Below are 23,077 nucleotides of genomic sequence, written 5' to 3' on the forward strand. Positions count from 1 at the left end.
GAGGTATTTGTGACGTTTTTTTCTCGTAACACCACAATCAACCTAAATGCAAACCTGTAACATTTCATAAAATAAAATTTATCAACACAAAGGTTGGTGAGCAATTCATAGATTTTGAGCAATATGTATATAATAAGAAAAGTCACAATCTTATATACAAAAAAACAAATAAATAGTAATAATTTGGATAATATGAGGTCGCTAATAAGATATATTAGCGGCACCGTCTATAAGAGAATACCAAATAGATTCGGATTTCATGGGGTCGTTAATAAGAATACATTAACGGCACCGTGCTATAAGAGAATACCATATAGTTCACGGATTTATGATTCAACCCTCCAAAAGCGGTAAACACATAAACATATAATCATATAAGCATAGAACACCAAATCGAGCCTTTATTTAAGTAAAGTATACAATAGCGTTTGTGGTTTAAGACTCAAATATAAAGCATTTAATTTGAATAAGTATGAAATGTCACCCCCAACACAAAATATGGAAAACGGGGGATGAATGTACTCACGTTCAAGTAATAAACTTGAAAAGTTGGTAATTTGAAGATTTGCCGGAACGACGAGTTTAACGTATGAAGCCTAAATAAAAGAAAGTCTTGAATTTAGAAAGGTTGTCTTGAAGATATTTAAATAAAATAATTATTGCAAAAAGTAAGCAATTAAAGTTCAAGGTTTAAAATGTAACTATTTAAGAATTTATAATAATAACCCTTTAAAAATGTAAGTTTACTCGAAACCGGGTTAAAGTATCTAACCTCAACATTTACTTAACCTATGTTAAGTAATAAGGTGAGAAAAATTCTAAATGCAAGTTCCTTTGGGACAAAGATATTAAAACGGGTCTTTAACGAGTGTTCGGGTTGTTGGTTCGGGTCTTGATAATTGGTCAAACCCAAAGTCAACTTTCCAAAATGATGAATGTTATGAGATAACTCAATAAAACTTTATAAGACTTAACAAAGTATGTAGATCTATTGTTTTAGAACTAACAACGTACGTTAAGCGAGTGTTCAGTTTTGTCGGCCCAAACTATGTTATGAGATCAAGTTGGATCCAACATTTCCAAGTACTTAAGAAAATAATTAAAATCATTTTGTAAACTATTTTTAAAGAAATATACAAGTCTTGATGGCTAAAACACACTTGTGTGTCTTAAGCGAGTAAAAATCGGATCGGTTCGGTTTCCATCTCACTATACATTCCTTGATGGTCTCCACATGCCCAGATAACCAAGATCTTGTATAAATGAATTTTAGAAACTTAAATCTAACATAAGCATGTTTAAAACAATTATTTAAAACTAGTAACAAGTTCGGTTCACGGTTTGGACTATTTACGGTTAAACCGAGGTTAGTCTCTACAAATCCCCACCATGGAACTTCATAAATATGACAAACAAACTAAAAAGAGCACAAGTTAAACAAGATTAATATGTGCAAACAAGTTATGTGTGTGTGTATATCAAGAGCACGAGATTCTCCATGAAGCCTTGCCTTACGAGGTCCGAAACTTAGCCAACCGGATTTGGAGAAGTAACTACCAAAGGTAACAAGGGGTGTGTATTATATATATGTTGTGCCACCATAAACAAGTATTAATAAGACTACATAAGCTAAATAGAATGAAAGATTAAACTTGGTTTGACATTTGGAAGTCAAATCTTCAAGAACACATAAATAAAACAACCTTGGATCTATGGAGAATTGAGAGTTTTTGGAGATGTAGCAACTGTAAAAATGAAGGAGATGGGTGTGTATATATAGGGTAAGGGTCAAATCTTCTTTGCAAGGTTCTCTTTTATGTTTGCATGAAAATAGATTGGTTAAACAAACAAGCAAAGCACAAAACAACAAACAAAAACGAAATAATGTTGCAGGGGACTCTAGGCGCCGCGCGACGACCTTCCTTGCCCTGGTCGCGCGGCGCGGCGTGCCCAGGGGGGCTGGTCCAGCTCGTCTAGCGTGGTTCGTTTCGCGTCCAGAAGTTCGTTTTTGATGTATTTTGCTCGTTTTAAGTGCGTTTTCGAATCCGTGAAAGGGGTTTTTCAAATTAAACAAATGGGAATGATTTGGTAACATAAAAGTCCAATATTTTATATATCATGAGTTTCGGTTTACAAAACGGGTCGGTTTACAACATAAAACAGTGCATATACGAATACAAACAAGACCCAAAATTGACGAATGTCACAAAAGGAGTCTTGGTGGTGGAATAAGATAGTGCAAGACAAGATTAGGGATAAACAAGGACGTTTTAGGGAGCTTATGAGGTGTACAGACGAGGAGGAGCGAGTCGGATTGAGGGAGATGTACAAAAGGGCCAAGAAATAGGCGAAAAAGGCAGTGTCGGAAGCAAAGAGCATGGCCTAGAAATTAACGTATGAACGTTTGGAAACAAAGGAGGGGGCACGATATGTTTAAGATTGCTAAAACTAGGGAGCGTAGAAGGCAAGATCTAGGCAATGTGAAGTTTATAAAAGGAGAGGATGGGCGTGTATTAATTAAGGAGCAAAAGATCAGGTTGAGATGACAAGCCTACTTCCACAACCTTTTCAACAATGGGAGCATTCACCAACAACAAAATGACAACACAAATGTACAACTACGAAATAATTGCTACTGTTGGCGTATCCCTCAAGAAGAGGTGAGCAATGCACTTAAGAAGATGGGAATGGCTAGGGCAATTGGCCCATACAACATACAATCGAGGTGTGGAAGCCCACTCACGGCTGGCATATAGCTGTTGAGCATGGTGAAGACCCCCACCGTTGAACCATATAAAAAGCAAAACAAAAATCATATATGGAGATGAAGATTGAAAGTGGAAGATGAGTCGGGAACCAAATCTTATGAAAATCTACTATTATAATAAATAAAAATGATAGTTGAACCATATTATACCTAATTGACTGAATATTTTGTCAAGTGGCACCATATCTTTGAAGTTTTAGGTCATAAATATTTATAATTAAATTAAAATAAAGAAATTAAAATCTTCCATATACACAACTAAATGTATTCCTTGATTTTTAAATTCTTTATTCTATGGAAACAAAATTTCATTATCAATTAATAATTAGCAATTTCCTTTGAGTTGCGTATCACTAAATACGTAGACAACTAATAATCTAATATACAGTAGCTATTAGTTACCGTAAAATTTGTTTATTTCCATTAGTGATTTCAGTCAGCAACAACGAAAACCAAATTTCTTTGGTCTGCTTCATTCCTTAGCACTAAACACTTTTGTTTGATAGTGTTTGTACTCACAAACACACCTGAAGAGACTTTAATAGCTCTGCTCTTCTTCAATCAATTTACCTTATATACAGCAAGTCATACATCCAATTATGTATTCTATATTGCGCATCATATATTAGTATTGTATTTTTCACACTTTTAAGCATATGTGAATTACATGTATATCAACTAGGTGTCTTCTGGTTGCCTTTAAAACCATTAAACCGGCCAAACTTACCATCTTGAAATGAAATTCGTCTTTAAATCAGCTGTTTATGTTTATACAATGTTATACATATAGTATATACTTGGGCTGCAGACATCATATTCACGTGGTTTTCTTATAAAATTTACATGTACCTATTGGATGATAACTTTAGCTTCCATAAAAACATGCATGAACTACTTCATTATTCCATAACTAAATAAATATATAAAATAAAATTTAACAAGGCGTTAAACTAGAATATTAAAATGAAGTTGTTTTATAAAAAATGACCGTTCGTCAACGATACAATAAACATAAAGGTGGTACCTCACTAAAAGTTGTGTAAAATCATGACCAACGGTTTGGTTTATGATTTTTATAATTATGGGTCGTATAAACCAAACCGGACTGTAGGAGGTGTTTGGTCAATTTTAATTTTTATCATGTTGTTTACGCTTTAAATTCATCGTTAATGATATTTTGTACTTATTCTACCAGTCATATGATTCCTTTTTATAAATGTATTGTTTTATCCAATGATAAGGCGATGTCTAAAAGATCAAAAGCTTATCTTATAAATTCGGAGAACGATGTTTCTAACAAGAGTTATACAACAAAGTATCATTCGTTTACCTGCTTATAATTAAATTTTAGGGGATACGTATCTATTTTATATTACAACTAACATATAAGATTGTACCTGTTTGTTTTAATGTTCCGGTTAATGAATCTACAGGTCTGTTGTCATATATTTCAAATGGTAGTCCATTGTTATTTAATTTAACTTGAATTTAATTTGAAAAATAAAAATTTAAATTTACTAAACACATTTGTTTTAGTTCCATCTAAATATCTAAATAGTTGTCTTTCTTACAGTCTTTAATACGAACAAAGCCTATTCTGATGTCGCTGAAAAAAGAAAACAATGAAAACTCATCCTTAATATAATAAACAAAAATATAGTTATGTCACTTGACACCTAATTTGACCATCTTTGTGTCACTTGGCACTTCAATGTTCCAAATAAAACTATATCTCATCTCATATTGCTCCAATGAGAAATCAAGAAGAAAACCAACATTTATAAAAAACAAGGTAGTGTATCCGACTTATTATTATCACTAGGAGGTGCATGAGCTATTGTGTACATCTACTTAGTTTTAAAAATATTTAATGTTATCCCGGTTGTTGTTTTCGATTTGAAAGCTGGTTTTTGAACAACCAACCATTTTTTTATTTTTTTTATTTTATTTGTTGGTTAGACAGCCAATATGGTCCAGTTTCTAAACACTGCTTTTATCTCAAATGTGTTAAAATATTAAATAAGTTGAATTTTATTTGTAACAAAAATCAAAAAGAAATATTTGAATATTTAAGAATTTCCAACATGTACATATATTTTTTCATATAGGTTAATATGTAATTTAATATACCGTATAATGCATATTTATATAAACAATTTAACACATTAATTTTTGGTATTTCTTATAATGTCGTCATTTGAATAAATTTATTTATTCTAACCCATGTAACCCGAACCCGGAACCGGACCTGAAATAAAAACCCGTAAACAGTATTTTTAATACCCGAACCCGTACCCGACCCCACCCGACCCGTAGGGTACGGATAGAGTATGCATTTCGTTACTAAAACCTGAACCGGACCCGATTTGTACCCGGTAATACCCGAAAACCCGAACCTGTTCCATACCTGGAACCGGGTTTTTCCAATACCCGAAACTGGGTACCTCAAATACCCTATGTATACCCGAAAAATACCTTAAAATACCCGAAAAATACACCTAAAATGTGCAACATTTTAAAAAATCCAATCTATACCCGGAAAAAAGCCCGAAAAACCCCACAAATAGGGTTTTTTCAATACCCGAAAATAAGGTATCCAAATACCCGGTTTTAGGATACCCGGTTATATACCTGGCCCGAACGCAATGCATAAGGTATAGTTTTTAGAGACAATACCCAGACCCGAACCCAACCCGATTATTACCAATACCCGATTTTTCAAAACCTGGTTTTATATCCGAACCCGGGTATTTGTAAACCCCGTTTTATGCACCTCTACACACGGGTACACCTAGTGGAAGGATAAAACAAAAACCCAGAAAAGACTTTCTTTTATTAGAATTGGGTTGCCCAATACAAATAATCCGATATAACTGGATTGGATGTCGAAAAAGATCAGACACAAAGAAAACGGGAATAAATTTATATTTTTTTGTTTCTTTTTTATTTTGTTAACGATGTTTAATGTTTTCTTTTCATTATAAAATTATCTATTAAATTATACTATTGTATTAAATTTTAAGAAAAATAAATAAAAGGAATGTCGTCGAGACCCAAGTTTGTCTGAATCACAACATGCTTAGGTGGCTAAAACAAGAGGCTTCAACGAGTGTACAGCCAACGTCCAGTAACCACTGCATGACACAATATTACTAGATGAACCCAAGATATAGCTTCACCGACAACATACAGTCTTATTAAAACCCATGCCTATGTTGCAGTGGCTTGCCGAGTGTTTTCCGCCTTTTAGTGGAACCAAACTGATGCCCAAAACGTCCCTGGTTTTTTTATAACCGATTTCATGTAAAGCCCCATCAATCACATGCCTATAATGTTTCTATGAATCTTACCTGTAGTTACCCTTTGTACTCAAAAGTAAGATGTTGCAAATAACCCCCTAATTTCTCTAGAAATCTCATATTTAACATAAAACTTCCATCTACAGTTTGATTAAACCCTGAACTTTCGGGACATTTTATTTGTGACTTTCAAGTTAAAAACAATCAGAAACATCAAGAATAAAGTTAGATCAAGCACCACTTAAGCACAACTGCTAACACGATAACCATTCTTTATACGTCCAATGGCGCACTACGAGAGAGTAAAAGCTAAAGATACTCGACCAAACTAGTTAACCAAATTTCATGGGTATTTCTCATATTACATGTTTCTGCTTCTTTAGAAACTCGAGGCGTGAAGAAAGTTCAGCACATTTTCTTTTCGTGTCTGCAACTTGTTTCTCTAATTCGTCCACCTGATTCAAATTGAAAAATTAAAAAATATGCACTCGAAAGATCAAATTGTCACATTCAAAGGGTTTAGCTAAAAACTTGACTTACAGTAGATTTCAACTCCGTCTCCCTTTGCATATACTGCTCACACCTACAAAATAGTATTAAGGTATAAAAGCTGCCAGCTACACATTAAGAGCATTTGCAAGGGGGGCAAAATAGTAATTTCTACCTCATGAATAGTTGAATGTTCTCATCACATATTTCATCAATAGACCTAGAATCATCAGTAGTACACGCCACTTCTTGATCAAGGCTCACTGTTTGGAAACCGGGAGGAGGCCGAACCATTGCTCTGTCATGAATCTGTTGACCACTTACACCAGGGCTCGGGCTAACCACGCGACCCGGAACGGTATGGTTAAGCGGTTCACCTCGGGTTTGAAGAGGTACAGAATTAGTCTTTTGCAATTTGCGCAGGAAAGTTGGATCGGGTTGGTGACCTATTAAGTGACAGTGTTCTCTCCTGTGTTTGGGAACAAATTAATAAAGAAAAAAACAAACTCAGCACGTGATAGTGTTTAAAATAAACAAACCAGTATTCCATTTGCATCTGTTTTAGCTTCACTTCCAGTCGTGAAAACACGGATGATCTTTCAAAATCCTGCTTATCGTGTGCCGGTTCTATGAAATTTGCTTCTAGAACTCCAACAATTCCATACCCTTTAGAATGTCCTTCACCCGTTACTTTCCAGAATGGCTGAAACAGTTTGACTTATATATTAACCTTAAAACATGCTAGAACAAATCAAAGTCTCGATATTAGAAATGCATACACGAATTAGACGGTTTTTATGGTACACGTTAAATCCAGTAATCCCAAGAGCCGGTGCTTCTTTGATGAATCCAAGAGTCGTCTCCGCAACAGCCTACATCAAATTGACAATTAATAACTGTGTGTTTCTTTTATACTGTTTCACATATATGGTTTTAAAGTTGGGGGTCTCTTTGTAGTACGGTTTGCCTACATCTCACCCTCCCAAGATCCTACTAATAGTGTTGCTATTCATGGGATTTTTACCGGGTATGGTTGTCGTATATATATAATCATATAGATATATGTAGGATTTATTACGTGTTGCACAGAAGAAACTTGTGGCTTGTAGACGATTACTTCCCGAAACTTCAAATCATCTGCTATATTATACTGCTCTACGGGTTTCCCTCTTAAGATGATTTTAAAGTTGTTGAACTTTTGGAGGTATAACATAGAAGCATACGCCTAGAAAAGAAGCACAAAATGTCAATAATGACACCAATTATAACGTTTTAATAGTTTTAAGATTTAAATAGTCACCCTTAATGAATGAAGAAGGCGGTAAGAAATGTGTGCCTGCATATCTACGGCCTTCTTGCTCAGTTTAGACACACGAGCAGCTTCATCTCTCAGTTTTATATCCTATATTATTATCATCAATATAATATTTAGTACTGGTGTAATAATATTAATATCAACAGTATTCAAAAGATAACCTCATCATCTTCATCAAAGTTTAACTCATAGATGCCTTCATCATTGAGCCATAAGTTATATATCAATATCTTTGTTCCGTGTGACCCGATATCTTCAAACTGGAAAAAATAATTAAAAAGATGTAACGAAAGCTTATATACTGTAAGTCATTAAATAAACTCAAACAAACCTGTTGAATTAGGTCATCTTTTGTAGCAAACGGGGACCACTCGAGAATTGTGTTTAAGTTAGTGGACCAATCCTCCTGAGTGCCATATAATATCGGTTGTGACCAATGGTTCGTGATATCAAAATCAATCTGCCAATGGGACAATTACATAAGTAATTTCTAAAAAAATCATGAGTTTAATTTAAATACCTACCATTGGGACAATAACGTCATCCTGTCCGGTTCGGCGAAGAAACGTATAGGATAAAAGACCAACACTCTGAGTTGCCCGTCTACAAAACATTAGTATCAAATAACAAAGAGCATAATTGTCCATTGCAACACAAAGATTCAAACAACACTAAACAGTACCCATTCCTATATGCACTGCTGAAAACAATCACGTCGGCTCCTAATCGCATAGTGCTTGTTTTGAAGCCGTTACCATCTGAATAAAATGCAAAACAAAAATACTTTCAAATGAACTCAAAGTCAAAAACTTTTATACATTAAACAAAAAGCTTCTGGAAGCAAAATGGAGTTACATTGCCCAATTGTATTGTTGGTTTTCTTAGTTGAGTATCCCAAACTCATGCACTTCCGAATACCATCCGGATCCATTCCGCCTCCATCATCTGTAACAGTATTTCAAGTTACCGAACTAACCTTATAAAACCTTATAACTACCACAAAATGCATCAATATTAGTACCAAGAAAAAGTAACGCGGGGGAGTTATCTCTTTTGCTGTAAACTCGGTCCACCTTCACAAAAGTTGCTCCATTGTTAATCTGTTACACATGATCAACAACATTAATCTCATAATACAAACTAAATATCTCAATTATGAATGCAAGAAAATGGAAATGCAACCACTAAAGACTTAATGTGTTTATCACATCAAAGCTACTTATAAATTTCCTGATGTCAACGACTAATAGTTACCTCATCAACCGCATTATCCAAGAGTTCAGCAATCGCTGCAACAAGACACAAGTACATTGTGAGTATTAACTCTGAACAATAACATCAATAATATTAAATCACACCTCCAAAAGCCCATTTGTGTGAAGTTGCATTAGAATGAAGAAACTTCGGGTGCACGCGGGCATGTTCCAATTCACCTGCAGCAAACCAAAACACCATTCAATAACCATGCAAGTCAATTATGCACAATTACAGAAATTTCTATTTTATAACTGTAATCATAATTATAGATTTACTGTAAATTGTTACAATGCAAACCCTAAAATGTATTAACCTTGAGAAGGATTCCATTTTGTTGGACCAATATCAAACGCTCCGGCTTTCCAGAAACTCCGGTTCTCTAATCTCCGGTCATCGACCGGGTTATTCTGAACTTCCGGTCTAGGTGGTCGATCGTCGGCTTCGTCATCGCTGTCTAGAATATTTAAAACGTTTTTGGGCTTCTGGGAAAAATTAGACATTGTAAACGAGTATTTGAACAAAAATTAGAGATGGGTTTTGATTGGGAGTACGAATTGAAGAGATTTAATGGTTGAATTGTGTAATTAGGGTTTTGAACGTCAGTTAAAAATTGAAATTGGGGGGTTTTGTTGTTTTGTTTGAAAGAGAAAGTTTGATGTATGGATGATGTTTTTTAAAGTCCTTGGATTGTATTTGTTGTCGAGCCTAAAAGAAACCTCATTTAATAATGAGCTCGAGCTGTATTTATCGAGTTCGAGCTGACTAGCAAACCTAAACAAGCTTGTTATTTATATATTTTTATAAATATATATATATATTAGTATACATTATAAATATATATATTAATAATTATTAATTGATATATATAATTTTATAAAAAAGTACTAAATAACATATATTATTTTATATATAAAGTTATAATGAAAATAAATACACAAATATAATTATAAATATACAAAAAATAAATAAATAAATATTATACGAGTCGAGCTCGGGCTCAGCTTGCCTCGTTTGCACCCCTAATCACTAGTCCTTTCACTTTAAGGTCAAGTGTAGTGAGCGAATTGTTTGGCGAAATGGAGCGTACTGAGGCGCGAGCACCGCCCCCATGCGATTTTTGGGGCGAACCGTGAGGGGGCGACAACTATTTGTCGCCTGTTGTGTGTTTCTGTTAAATATTAGGGGTGTAAACGAGTCGGCTCGGCTCGTTTAACTTACACAGAGCTCGAACTCGAGCTCGACTCGTTTCGAGCTCTATTTTCAAAGCTCGAGCTCGACTCGTGAATGGATTTTGAAGCTCGAGCTCGGCTCGGGCTCGGCTCGTTTACTATTTATCAAATATTTTTTTATATAATTATAATTATTTTATATATTTTTTGTCTATTGTAATTTTATGTATAAAAGAATATATATTATTTAGTTATTTTTATTTATTTTTTTCATAACGTTATATTTATTAATTAATAATTATTAAATATATATTTTAAAAAAATTATATAAATGGCAGGCTCGTTTAGGCTCGCGAGCCGGCTCGAGCTCGATAAGTAAAGCTCGGGCTCGGGCTTGTTTATTAAACGAGCTTATTTTTAGGCTCGAGCTCGGCTCGATCGAGCTTTTTAACGAGCCGATCTCGAGTAGCTCGCGAGCAGCTCGGCTTATTTGCACCCCTATTAAATATTATTATAAAAGGGGCCACAACAACATTACACCCCAAAATTAAAAACCCACCATTTGCTGACTGGGAATCACATGGCACAAAATGCCCCATTTTGTAGCCCCTCCACTACACATGGTCTAAGAATGATGATTAAAGGTTAAGACCCACGAGGCGTCTCCTAGGTGAGAGCTCGGGTTTACAAGATCAATGCCACAATTAGCCCAAGGGTTCACGGGACGAAGATTAACGGGTTCGCAAACCCGTTTCAATATGGGGGGAAAGTTAGCGTGGGTAAAGGGTTGGAATGCAAGGGGTTCAAGTTATGGGTGTTTCATCTTTTTCATTATTTAAAACCTTAAAATCCAAGTGCGATCAAGATGACGTCGTTGACACAATAAAACAGTAGGCCTTTAGTAATGAAGGTGGGTCTTAACATGGCTTTTGGGTAATGTTTTTTCCCACAATTGTGACAAAACTACCAACGATGATTTTCGATAGATATAGTGACAACTACCATGACAATATAACCGATGGATCAATGACTGGTAGATCATTACATGCCTTATCGAAAGAATTCTTATGCATAATTGAATTTTCTAGTTTTCAATGAGATCCATTGGTGATGCTCTTTTTTTTTTCTAATAGTGTGACTTCTTTTATCAGGGCATGACAGAGCATAGATATTGATCACATCACAGACATTCAAATAATGGATAATAAGTTGTGTCAACATATTTAACGTTAATAAATTTACTTTTTGACATGTAGAAGCATATATATTTTTTATAAGTAAACACTAAATGTTATCAGATGATATAATAGTTATAACATGTTGGTTTAATCAAGAAGTTATTGGAGTAAAATTTTTATTTTAGGAAAACTCACAACAATAACCATTTGGCAAGAACACTTTGTAAAATGAATACATCTCATTCAAATTTATGTTGAGAAATTGGTTTGCACGAAACTGAATAACATATTTGAATAATGTTTAATGAAAAATAAATAAAAAAAATTTATAAATACTCGATTGAAAACTACTTTTCGTTTACTAGGTTTTAATCAATTACAATGCCATGTTGCCAATTATTCTCATTCAAATTATTGAATTAAAAATTTGTTCGGACAAAAATATTAAAATACTTTTTCTGAAGTTTTGGCAATGGGGCAAAGGCGTGAGCGTGCTCCATATGTTGAAGGGATAGATCATGCTTTTTAGTGCTATCTTTTCTTCTTCTTTCTTTATTTTTTCTCTTCTAAGTGCTATTTTTATCGAACTAACATGATAACCTTTTCACTTACAACTTAAAATTTTGAGTCAAGATATTCTCTCTTCATAAAAGGGGGAGAGAGAATAAACATATAAACGCATGTCATTACTTTCAGTTAACATCATTTACATTTAAAACACATGCTAGACGTCCTTTACGTTTCCTTTTTATTTCAATTTTCATCCACATGCGTACCTAGCTTAGAGGCATTGGGTGCCACCGTACTTCATGATATATTTACCTTTTATGTATATAATCACAAGTGACCGATAAACTTTTTTCTAACGATCTATAAAGTTTTGAAACCGACCACATGATATATTGACACTTACAATAAAAAAATATTTTAAAACTTTAAACTTATATAAATATAATGAGTTTAAAACTTCAAAAGAAAAAAAAATGGATCTTAAAAAACCATGCAGAAATATGAATTTAGAAAATTTATTTTTAAAAGCGTAACGAAATTATTTCTTAAAGTGACAGTTGTGCTAGAAATTTTTATTTTATCTTTTTAATTACATAGCGATATACAATAGACCTTAGAAATTTCCAGTCCATTGAAAAAAAAATGTGGGCCCACTACTGTTCTTGACATAATTCTTTAAAAATATTTAATGAACAAATATAAACAATCAAACATTAACGAAAAACTGATGTAAACTAACTTATTATCAAACGTTCACGAACACCAATAAATGAACATAACCTTTGTTTGTGTTCTTTCATTTTGTTATTCAAACCAAACTTCCTGTTAACATTCATTCATTTATTAAACGAACAAATAAACAAATTTTCCGTCAAACAGTTCACAAACAATTCACCGATAACCATATCCACTTTATGAATCATCTACGTTTACTTGCGCGTGATACTGAAAAATGAAATAATAATCGTAAATCTTATTACATACAATCCAATCCATGTGTAATAAACAAGAGGAACCCACCATACCTCCGGTAACCGAAGCCACCGTATCTCCGCCACTCGCCGCCGCCGCTATGACCGCTTCCTCCGTTTCCTCTCGAAAGGTCCCATCTTTCTCACTTTATCCATCTATATATACAAACACGCGTGTATATACATGTATCAGTAATTAATTATATATAATTCATTCATATGTGTTGATTAATTATATGAATTTTGATTACTAATTAGGTTTTAAGCAAAATCGCCACCAATAGACTTCAGAAGGAGCTGACGGAGTGGCAGATCAATCCTCCATCTGGATTCACACACAAAGTCACCGACAATCTTCAACGGTTAATTATTCTTTTAATCCATTTATTTTATAAATTAAATCAATCTTGGGCTTATTTCGTTCTTTCATTTCCAATTGCACTGTCAGATCAAAGGGAAATCCTTATTCCAATTAAGGGTTTCTTAATTGCATCAAATTGTTATTTGTTTGTGAATCATGAATTTATTTATTTTTTTTGTAAAGGTGGGTGATTGAAGTGAATGGAGCTCAGGGGACTATTTATGCTAATGAAAAATACCAGCTTCAGGTTGATTTCCCGGAGAATTATCCGATGGAAGCGCCTCAGGTGAAATGATAGTGATTTGAGTCAGGTCAAAATGCGTTTTGGGTAATTGTTTACAAGGTGTTTGATGAAATGTCACAGGTGATATTTTTGCATCCGGCTCCACTTCACCCTCATATCTATAGCAATGGCCATATTTGTTTAGGTAGGTACTACATCGTAACGATTTGATGCGTCTTGGTATGTATAATTGCAACTTTTCGTGTTCTTTAAGTTTGTTTTATTCACGCTGTAATTAATATGCTTTGTAATCAATACGCTTTGGATTTTATAAGCCTCTCTTTCCTATTATGTTAGGGTGTATATATTATTTGATTATATGAATTATGGTGATTTAATAGGGTTTTTTTCTTTTGTAGATATTTTATATGACTCGTGGTCACCAGCCATGACTGTTGGTTCCATCTGCATCAGCATTCTCTCTATGCTATCAAGTTCCACAGTGAAGGTTGTATTCTATCTCGGGCTTTAACAAGTCTAGTATCTTAATTCTTAAGCCAGACTCTCATAATTAAAATCAGTTTCATGAATCATTTCTAAAGTCTAAACATCCTTGTGAAGCTAAATAGTACACTACTACCTCTGTCTGATGAAACTTTTGACATAAACGTTGCTTGAAGAGCGTATCACTAATAGTCAAATGTCTTAAATACCCTTTGATTTTGATAAAATGTTGAAATTCTTGGTACCCGAATAAACCAGTTCATTTTTTTTTTTGTAAAATCACTAAGTTTTGGCTTTAAAAGTTGTCAAAAATGAAACTGTTTTCTTTCTTATGTACCATTGCAGGAACGACCAGAAGATAACGATCGCTATGTCAAGAACTGTAGAAATGGTAGATCTCCAAAGGAGACTAGATGGTGGTTCCATGACGATAAAGTTTGATGAAATTAAGAATGAATGAGGTGCTGCTTCGTGTCATATTTCTGTAAATGAAGAGCAAATTTTCTTGTTTGTTTGCTCAAAAAGTAAGAATTTATTGTGACTTATGTTTCTGAAGCAAATTTGATATATTTAACTCTTTTCGTACAATCTTTAATTTCATATAACAATATACCATGATCACCAAATCTTTACATTCTTGAAATAGATAAACTTTACACACACACATTTAAAGCTTTGACTTTTCAGTTGTTGACCCTCCTGCAAATCTTTCTGATCTCTCCATGATTACCGGTCAATGGAGTTATATATCCCATCTTGATCATAGACTTTGCAAACTGCTTAAAAAACTCATCTTCATTCTTGGCATAAAGTTTTACCAAATCATAAGTTTCTTGGTTTTGTGTATAGAGGATTTCATCTGAGCTTAACAGGCCCTTTAAGGCCAGTAAGTTCTTGTAGTATCCATTATCGAACTTTGTTGGCGAACCAGGGTCCAATGGAAACAGGTTTTGGTCACCACCTGTTCTTGGGCAGTTCGCACGCAATTGGGCAGCATATGATCTTTCTAGTTTAAAGTCAGGCTGCCCGTTACCTGTGTTGTTGTATAGCCTTTGCCTGAAGCTCGTGCACCTAGCGTTTCCAATCGTGTGACTTCCTGTAAAACAAACACAAACGTAAGTGTAGGGGTATGGTACTAAACCCGGCTTACGACCTTAATTTATTATGTCTGGCTTATTTTATTATATGGACTAATACAATATTATTGGGCTGAGGGGGTTTTGTGGAGGTAACCCTAACTGGGCTAGGCCCATTAGGGTACCATGATGGTGGCCATGAGGCTCCCTATATAAGGAGGTCTCCACCTCCTTATTAAGGGTTGGTTGTTCTCAATAAGAGCCACCACCATAACCATTTTTGTGTCTGTAAACAAGAGATCATTGAGATTTCTTAGCAGTCACCTCCACACCCCCAAAAACCATTGCAGATCTTAAGCTACCGGAGAAGAAGATCGAGTCGTGGTTCGTTCATCTCGAAGACCGGGGAACATCGTCATGGATCAGGTCAGATTCATTTCATGTTTCTACATTGGCGCCATCCGTGGGACCGGCAACGAACCACGTCTTGTTTTTTGTCTCGGTCCTCCGATCTGTTCATCAAATACTCTAGGTTCTACGATTTCTTCTTTCAGATATGTTCTATGGAAGTCCAAAAATCCGTAGATCTGAAAATATTTCTAGATCCTGAAATATACAAGAAGAAATACCACCAAACTTTGGGGAAAACCCTTAGATCTGTGTGTTTTATAAGTGAAATATACCAGATCTAGTTATGATTTTTTCAGATCTGGGTTCGTTTGAGCAATAGTCACCTTTCATATTCATAGATCTATAAATCCTTTCAGATCTGTTGGTTTTTACATAAAACCTACCTGATGTGGATATTCAGATCTGTTCCACGCGCGCTCAACCCTTCGCCATGCATGCGCGCTCAACTCCCGCCATGCATGCGCGCTCAACTCCGCCATGCATGCGCGCTCAACTCCCGCCATGCATGCGCGCTCAACCTCGCCATGCATGCGCGCTCAACTCCCCGCCATGCATGCGCGCTCAACTCCGCCATGCATGCGCGCTCAACCTCGCCATGCATGCGCGCTCAACCCCGCCAAGCATGCGCGCTCAACTCCCCGCCATGCATGCGCGCTCAACTCCCCGCCATGCATGCGCGCTCAACCCCGCCATGCATGCGCGCTCAACCCCGCCATGCATGCGCGCTCAACGCCGCCATGCATGCGCGCTCAACTCCCCGCCATGCATGCGCGCTCCACTCCCCGCCATGCATGCGCGCTCGACTCCCCGCCATGCATGCGCGCTCAACCCTCCGCCATGCATGCGCGCTCAACCCTTCACCATACATGCACCGAAAGCTCTCGCATAACGTGTGTTAGCCTAATAATATCCCAAGCGGCCACGCACCAAACATAAAGGTCGGGAGCCTAATAATATCCCAAACGGCCACGCGCCAAACATAAAGGTCGGGAGCCTAATAATATCCCAAACGGCCATGCGCCAAACATAAAGGTCGGGAGCCTAATAATATCCCAAACGGCCACGCGCCAAACATAAAGGTCGGGAGCCTAATAATATCCCAAACGGCCACGCGCCAAACATAAAGGTCGGGAGCCTAATAATATCCCACATGGCCACGCGCCAAACATAAAGGTTGGGAGCCTAATAATATCCCAAACGGCCACGCGCCAACGTAGGTTGGGCACACCTCATAATTTGCCCGAGGATGGGAACCTTGTAATACATCCACTTTTAGTTGATATGTTTTTGCAGGTTCGGCTACGAGTCGCACAAGCACATATGACATTATTATTATTATCTGGCCGTTTGTGCCTCCATTATTATTTTGAAGACAAGCCGGGATACTCATCCTGCGTAGAAGAGGCCCACAGTCATTATCATCATATTATAGCTCATAAGCCGCAACTCGCGCATGCTTCGTTATTTTATAGCTCGTAAGTCGCCTCGCGCGCAAGCTTCATTATTTTTATAGCTCGTAAGCTGCCTCGCGCGCAAGTTGCATTACATTATTATTGAGATGCGCACTCTATCTTTTATCAGGCCCCGCGCCACTACTGTTATGATGCGTGCTATATCTTATTCATGCCAGTGCACCATTATTATCATAAGGATCACAACATGTCACCATCATGGAGGAAACCTCTCAAAACTCAAAGATAATAAAGACAAGGCCGAAGAAAGAGGAAAAAACCGCCTCATATCCTAACACACCTTATGAAGTCCAGCGCTCCACCTAAACGCTTGCACGCCTAGGAACAACACTGGACTTGGGGGGCTTGTAGGGGTATGGTACTAAACCTGGCTTACGACCTTAATTTATTATGTCTGGCTTATTTTATTATATGGACTAATACAATATTATTGGCTGAGGGGGTTTTGTGGAGGTAACCCTAACTGGGCTAGGCCCATTAGGGTACCATGATGGTGGCCATGAGGCTCCCTATATAAGGAGGTCTCCACCTCCTTATTAAGGGTTGGTTGTTCTCAATAAGAGCCACCACCATAACCATTTTTGTGTCAGTAAACAAGAGATCATTGAGATTTCTTAGCAGTCACCTCCACACCCCCAAAAACCATTGCAGATCTTAAGCTACCGGAGAAGAAGATCGAGTCGTGGTTCGTTCATCTCGAAGACCGGGGAACATCGTCATAGATCAGGTCAGATTCATTTCATGTTTCTACATTGGCGCCATCCGTGGGACCGGCAACGAACCACGTCTTGTTTTTCGTCTCGGTCCTCCGATCTGTTCATCAAATACTCTAGGTTCTACGATTTCTTCTTTCAGATATGTTCTATGGAAGTCCAAAAATCCGTAGATCTGAAAATATTTCTAGATCCTGAAATATACAAGAAGAAATACCACCAAACTTTGGGGAAAACCCTTAGATCTGTGTGTTTTATAAGTGAAATATACCAGATCTAGTTATGATTTTTTCAGATCTGGGTTCGTTTGAGCAATAGTCACCTTTCATATTCATAGATCTATAAATCCTTTCAGATCTGTTGGTTTATACATAAAACCTACCTGATGTGGATATTCAGATCTGTTCCACGCGCGCTCAACCCTTCGCCATGCATGCGCGCTCAACTCCCGCAATGCATGCGCGCTCAACTCCGCCATGCATGCGCGCTTAACTCCCCGCCATGCATGCGCGCTCAACTCCCGCCATGCATGCGCGCTCAACACTCCGCCATGCATGCGCGCTCAACCTCGCCATGCATGCGCGCTCAACTCCCCTCCATGCATGCGCGCTCAACTCCGCCATGCATGCGCGCTCAACCTCGACATGCATGCGCGCTCAACCCCGCCATGCATGCGCGCTCAACTCCCCGCCATGCATGCGCGCTCAACTCCCCGCCATGCATGCGCGCTCAACCCCGCCATGCATGCGCGCTCAACCCCGCCATGCATGCGCGCTCAACCCCGCCATGCATGCGCGCTCAACTCCCCGCCTTGCATGCGCGCTCAACCCCGCCATGCATGCGCGCTCAACTCCCCGCCATGCATGCGCGCTCAACCCCGCCATGCATGCGCGCTCAACTCCCCGCCATGCATGCGCGCTCAACTCCGCCCTGCATGCGCGCTCAACTCCGCCATGCATGCGAGCTCAACTCCCCGCCATGCATGCGCGCTCAACTCCCCGCCATGCATGCGCGCTCCACTCCCCGCCATGCATGCGCGCTCGACCCCGCCATGCATGCGCGCTCGACCCCCCGCCATGCATGCGCGCTCGACCCTGCCATGCATGCGCGCTCAACCCTCCGCCATGCATGCGCGCTCAACCCTTCACCATACATGCACCGAAAGCTCTCGCATAACGTGTGTTAGCCTAATAATATCCCAAGCGGCCACGCGCCAAACATAAAGGTCGGGAGCCTAATAATATCCCAAACGGCCACGCGCCAAACATAAAGGTCGGGAGCCTAATAATATCCCAAACGGCCACGCGCCAAACATAAAGGTCGGGAGCCTAATAATATCCCAAACGGCCACGCGCCAAACATTAAGGTCGGGAGCCTAATAATATCCCAAACGGCCACGCGCCAAACATAAAGGTCGGGAGCCTAATAATATCCCAAACGGCCACGCGCCAAACATAAAGGTCGGGAGCCTAATAATATTCCACATGGCCACGCGCCAAACATAAAGGTCGGGAGCCTAATAATATCCCAAACGGCCACGCGCCAACGTAGGTTGGGCACACCTCATAATTTGCCCGAGGATGGGAACCTTGTAATACATCCACTTTTAGTTGATATGTTTTTGCAGGTTCGGCTACGAGTCGCACAAGCACATATGACATTATTATTATTATCTGGCCGTTTGTGCCTCCATTATTATTTTGAAGACAAGCCGGGATACTCATCCTGCGTAGAAGAGGCCCTTGTGGGCCAGTCATTATCATCATATTATAGCTCATAAGCCGCAACTCGCGCATGCTTCGTTATTTTATAGCTCGTAAGTCGCCTCGCGCGCAAGCTTCATTATTTTTATAGCTCGTAAGCTGCCTCGCGCGCAAGTTGCATTACATTATTATTGAGATGCGCACTCTATCTTTTATCAGGCCCCGCGCCACTACTGTTATGATGCGTGCTATATCTTATTCATGCCAGTGCACCATTATTATCATAAGGATCACAACATGTCACCATCATGGAGGAAACCTCTCAAAACTCAAAGACAATAAAGACAAGGCCGAAGAAAGAGGAAAAAACCGCCTCATATCCTAACACACCTTATGAAGTCCAGCGCTCCACCTAAACGCTTGCACGCCTAGGAACAACACTGGACTTGGGGGGCTTGTAGGGGTATGGTACTAAACCCGGCTTACGACCTTAATTTATTATGTCTGGCTTATTTTATTATATGGACTAATACAATATTATTGGGCTGAGGGGGTTTTGTGGAGGTAACCCTAACTGGGCTAGGCCCATTAGGGTACCATGATGGTGGCCATGAGGCTCCCTATATAAGGAGGTCTCCACCTCCTTATTAAGGGTTGGTTGTTCTCAATAAGAGCCATCACCATAACCATTTTTGTGTCTGTAAACAAGAGATCCTTAAGATTTCTTAGCAGTCACCTCCACACCCCCAAAAACCATTGCAGATCTTAAGCTACCGGAGAAGAAGATCGAGTCGTGGTTCGTTCATCTCGAAGACCGGGGAACATCGTCATGGATCAGGTCAGATTCATTTCATGTTTCTACAGTAAGCATTTTTTTTTTTAAATATGATTTATGTGTTCATTGGTTGACTTTTAAGATTACCTGAAAGAGTTACAAAGTCAACGATGTCAAGACCCTTGAGTTTGAATTTGGTGAGGATGGTTTGGAAGGTGTTGTTTGGGGCTGGTATGTTTTGGTTTGAGCCACTCAAACTTGCGCCTAACGAATCCCGTCTTCCTAATGGGACATCCCAACTCGGCCCACCAGTCTGCATAAACCATAATTAGGTTGTTGGTTGACTCGTTTGAAATAAAATATAACCAAAATATATTAATTATTATGGTACCAATACGGTTGAGTCTCTAACTGCCAAAGCCAAGATATCAACGCAGGAAACGGTTTGAGGATAGATTTTCTCAACCGCAGATTTGATCTCGTCAATGACTTCAAATCCACGAGCTGAGTTACGGTTGGGGACCGATCGCTTCTCACTGGTTATGGTTCCACTGCTGTCTAGAAGTATCGACCCATCACAACCCTGCATTATTAGTGGCAAACATAAGTAATACTTGCATCTAGATGACAATATAATGAGGGTCATTAGTTGTTAGTTAGTTAAGTTAGTAATATGAACCTTAACGAAACAATCATGGAAATGGAGGCGGAGCAAAGAAGCCGCCATACGCGGTTCTTTTGCAACCGCCTTTGAAACAATAGATTTGACAATATCATTGACTTGTGGGCATGAGAAGTCGTAGAATTGCGGGTAGAGAACATTGGCAGCGATGGTTGTCGGAGGGAAGGAAAGTAGAAGAGATAAAGCCAGGAGTACTACCAGGATTGCATTGTTAATGAAGTGAGCCATTGATTGTTTGTGATGGAAAACAGGAAGTGATTTTGTGGATTTATAGAGTAACTGTGAATAGTGATTTGGTGAAGGATAGTACAGGAGTAGAAGCACCTACTCTACTCTCTTTTCAAAATGGATTCTCATGTCAATACAATATTGGAAAATGAATAATATGTTGGATTTGTTGAAGTTAGAAAGTTTTAAAATTAATTAAAAAATGAGATTGGAGGCTACTGTTTTATCGGTGCGAACACTGAACCGAACCATCTTCCCAGTTCATCAGTTTGAAGCTACTGTTTCATTGGTTGAATTATACAAGGGCATAGTATCAAACTATCAATATACAAGGAAAATCGAATATAAATTAAATTTAAGTGAACTAGTTACTAGTGAACATCTTCTGCTCAAATTAGGCTCAAAGTTTACGAGCTGACTAGCTCAAGGTTAATTATGAGCAACTTTTGGCATTTGTGGGGTTAACCGCTTGATACGCACAAACAATAGCTGTAGTTATGAAAGTGCACTAGATTGTAAGGTTACTCGTGATTTTTAGGTAGTTGACGTAACCATGTGTCATCAACTTAATAAATACAACCAATTAAAGAAAAAAAATGGACATCTACAGTGGTAAGTATAACGATAGATGATACTTGTATGTTAGGCCTGATTTGACGTGCTTAAAACATGTTCAACTCGACTCGGTAGGGTTAAGAAGGTTCTACTGGCCGCCTGGGAAACGATTGTTGTTTGAAAAGATGAAAAGTTTGAACTAAAAGGTTTTATTGATACATATTAGGTTAAGTGTTTGGCTACAAGAAGATGTGTCATGCTTTTAGTATTTTTATTTTTTTGGGAGAAAGGTCATTGTTTCTCTTAAAAGTAACAAACGTGTAGTTGTTTCAAGGTCAGCCGCTGAATCAGAGTATCGAGCAATGAACATAGCTAGCGATGAGTGTATATGGATATTGAAAGTTGTAAGTGATCTAAAAAATAGTCAAAATTTATCGTTACTGTGGTAATTAGGCAACTATTTTAATTTCAAATGAACTATTTATGATTAAACCAAACATTTTGAAATCGCTTTGCATTTCACGAGAGAAAAAAGTTATGGCGTGTGTGCTAAAAGCCGTGAAGATTAATTTTTAAAAACAACCTGCAGGTACTTTTACTAAAGTACTAAGAGCAAAACAAACAAAAGTTATTGTGAACTATTCTAGGGTGTTGAAATTACGTATTCAAGTCTCATCCAGTTTGGAGAATGAGTATTATTATCATTTCCATGTATATAGGTTGTAGAGGTAAGGTATCAAAAAGACCCAAATACTCTTAAGTACAACCCGCGGGTAAGTTGAGGGTCCCTCAAAAGGCACCCGCGGGACATACGGATCACCCTCTTAACCATCTAAGGAAGAAACACCCTCATGGCATATGCGGAAGCATTCTAGCACCCTCAGAAGTCATCCGCAAGATGGAATACCCGTCCGCGTAAATGACCAAGAGGTAATGCCGCGGGATAGCTGTCAATAACTAATTACCTTCTAGAAGATTTACCGAGATGCTTTCTTGGGCAATACGTGATCTCTCGCCCAGTAAATAAAGGACACCTGGCAAAGCCGTTATAACCATGCACATGGCCAGGGTCGTCTGTCATCCTGTCCCGTTAAGACACGTGTCCAGGTTGTTATACATGCACATGCGACGTATAAATGAACCTATCATTTGGGGACACGTGTCCAGGTGGTTACGAGAGCATCTTCTGAAAAGGACAGCTGGCCCAATCATCTTTCCACACCCTTCGGCTATGAATACCTTCTCAACCATCATGAGGTAGCCATTCACTCTCACTGCACTCTCTTTATATACTTAAGTACTTATCTCCGTCACCTTTGTACTTATTCTCACATCGGAGGGTGGTTACGGGAAGATCCCCCATCTTGTCCTTCCCGTAATGAGCTCACGATGTCTGTTTTGCAGGTTCTGGTCACTGGA

General features: G+C 38.2%; 3 protein-coding genes across 3 annotated transcripts; 1 reads left to right on the forward strand and 2 right to left on the reverse strand.

Moving 5' to 3' along the window:
• Positions 1-6,286: 6,286 nt before the first annotated feature.
• On the reverse strand, positions 6,287-9,758 carry LOC143548313 (protein MICRORCHIDIA 2-like). The gene is made up of 16 exons (XM_077039517.1): positions 9,441-9,758; positions 9,229-9,303; positions 9,125-9,159; positions 8,892-8,970; positions 8,726-8,815; positions 8,553-8,628; positions 8,395-8,473; positions 8,202-8,330; positions 8,032-8,130; positions 7,856-7,957; positions 7,634-7,780; positions 7,335-7,427; positions 7,095-7,258; positions 6,731-7,024; positions 6,607-6,649; positions 6,287-6,521 (listed from the first exon to the last, which is right to left on the reverse strand). The coding sequence occupies exons 1-16, from the start codon at positions 9,625-9,627 to the stop codon at positions 6,423-6,425; spliced, it is 1,791 nt and encodes a 596-aa protein (XP_076895632.1). The 5' UTR covers positions 9,628-9,758; the 3' UTR covers positions 6,287-6,422.
• A 3,174-nt stretch (positions 9,759-12,932) lies between these two features.
• LOC143548315 (putative ubiquitin-conjugating enzyme E2 16) lies at positions 12,933-14,653 on the forward strand. Its single transcript, XM_077039519.1, has 6 exons — positions 12,933-13,086; positions 13,214-13,317; positions 13,500-13,602; positions 13,681-13,744; positions 13,959-14,047; positions 14,389-14,653. The coding sequence occupies exons 1-6, from the start codon at positions 12,979-12,981 to the stop codon at positions 14,482-14,484; spliced, it is 564 nt and encodes a 187-aa protein (XP_076895634.1). The 5' UTR covers positions 12,933-12,978; the 3' UTR covers positions 14,485-14,653.
• Positions 14,597-22,026, reverse strand: LOC143548314 (peroxidase 72-like). The gene is made up of 4 exons (XM_077039518.1): positions 20,873-22,026; positions 20,585-20,776; positions 20,341-20,506; positions 14,597-15,139 (listed from the first exon to the last, which is right to left on the reverse strand). The coding sequence occupies exons 1-4, from the start codon at positions 21,101-21,103 to the stop codon at positions 14,727-14,729; spliced, it is 1,002 nt and encodes a 333-aa protein (XP_076895633.1). The 5' UTR covers positions 21,104-22,026; the 3' UTR covers positions 14,597-14,726.
• Between the last annotated feature and the right edge of the window lie 1,051 nt (positions 22,027-23,077).

The sequence above is a fragment of the Bidens hawaiensis genome, unplaced genomic scaffold, assembly GCF_021521415.1.
Source record: "Bidens hawaiensis isolate Kalapana, Puna unplaced genomic scaffold, B.hawaiensis_p1.1 tig00015047_1, whole genome shotgun sequence".
Lineage (NCBI taxonomy): Eukaryota > Viridiplantae > Streptophyta > Magnoliopsida > Asterales > Asteraceae > Bidens > Bidens hawaiensis.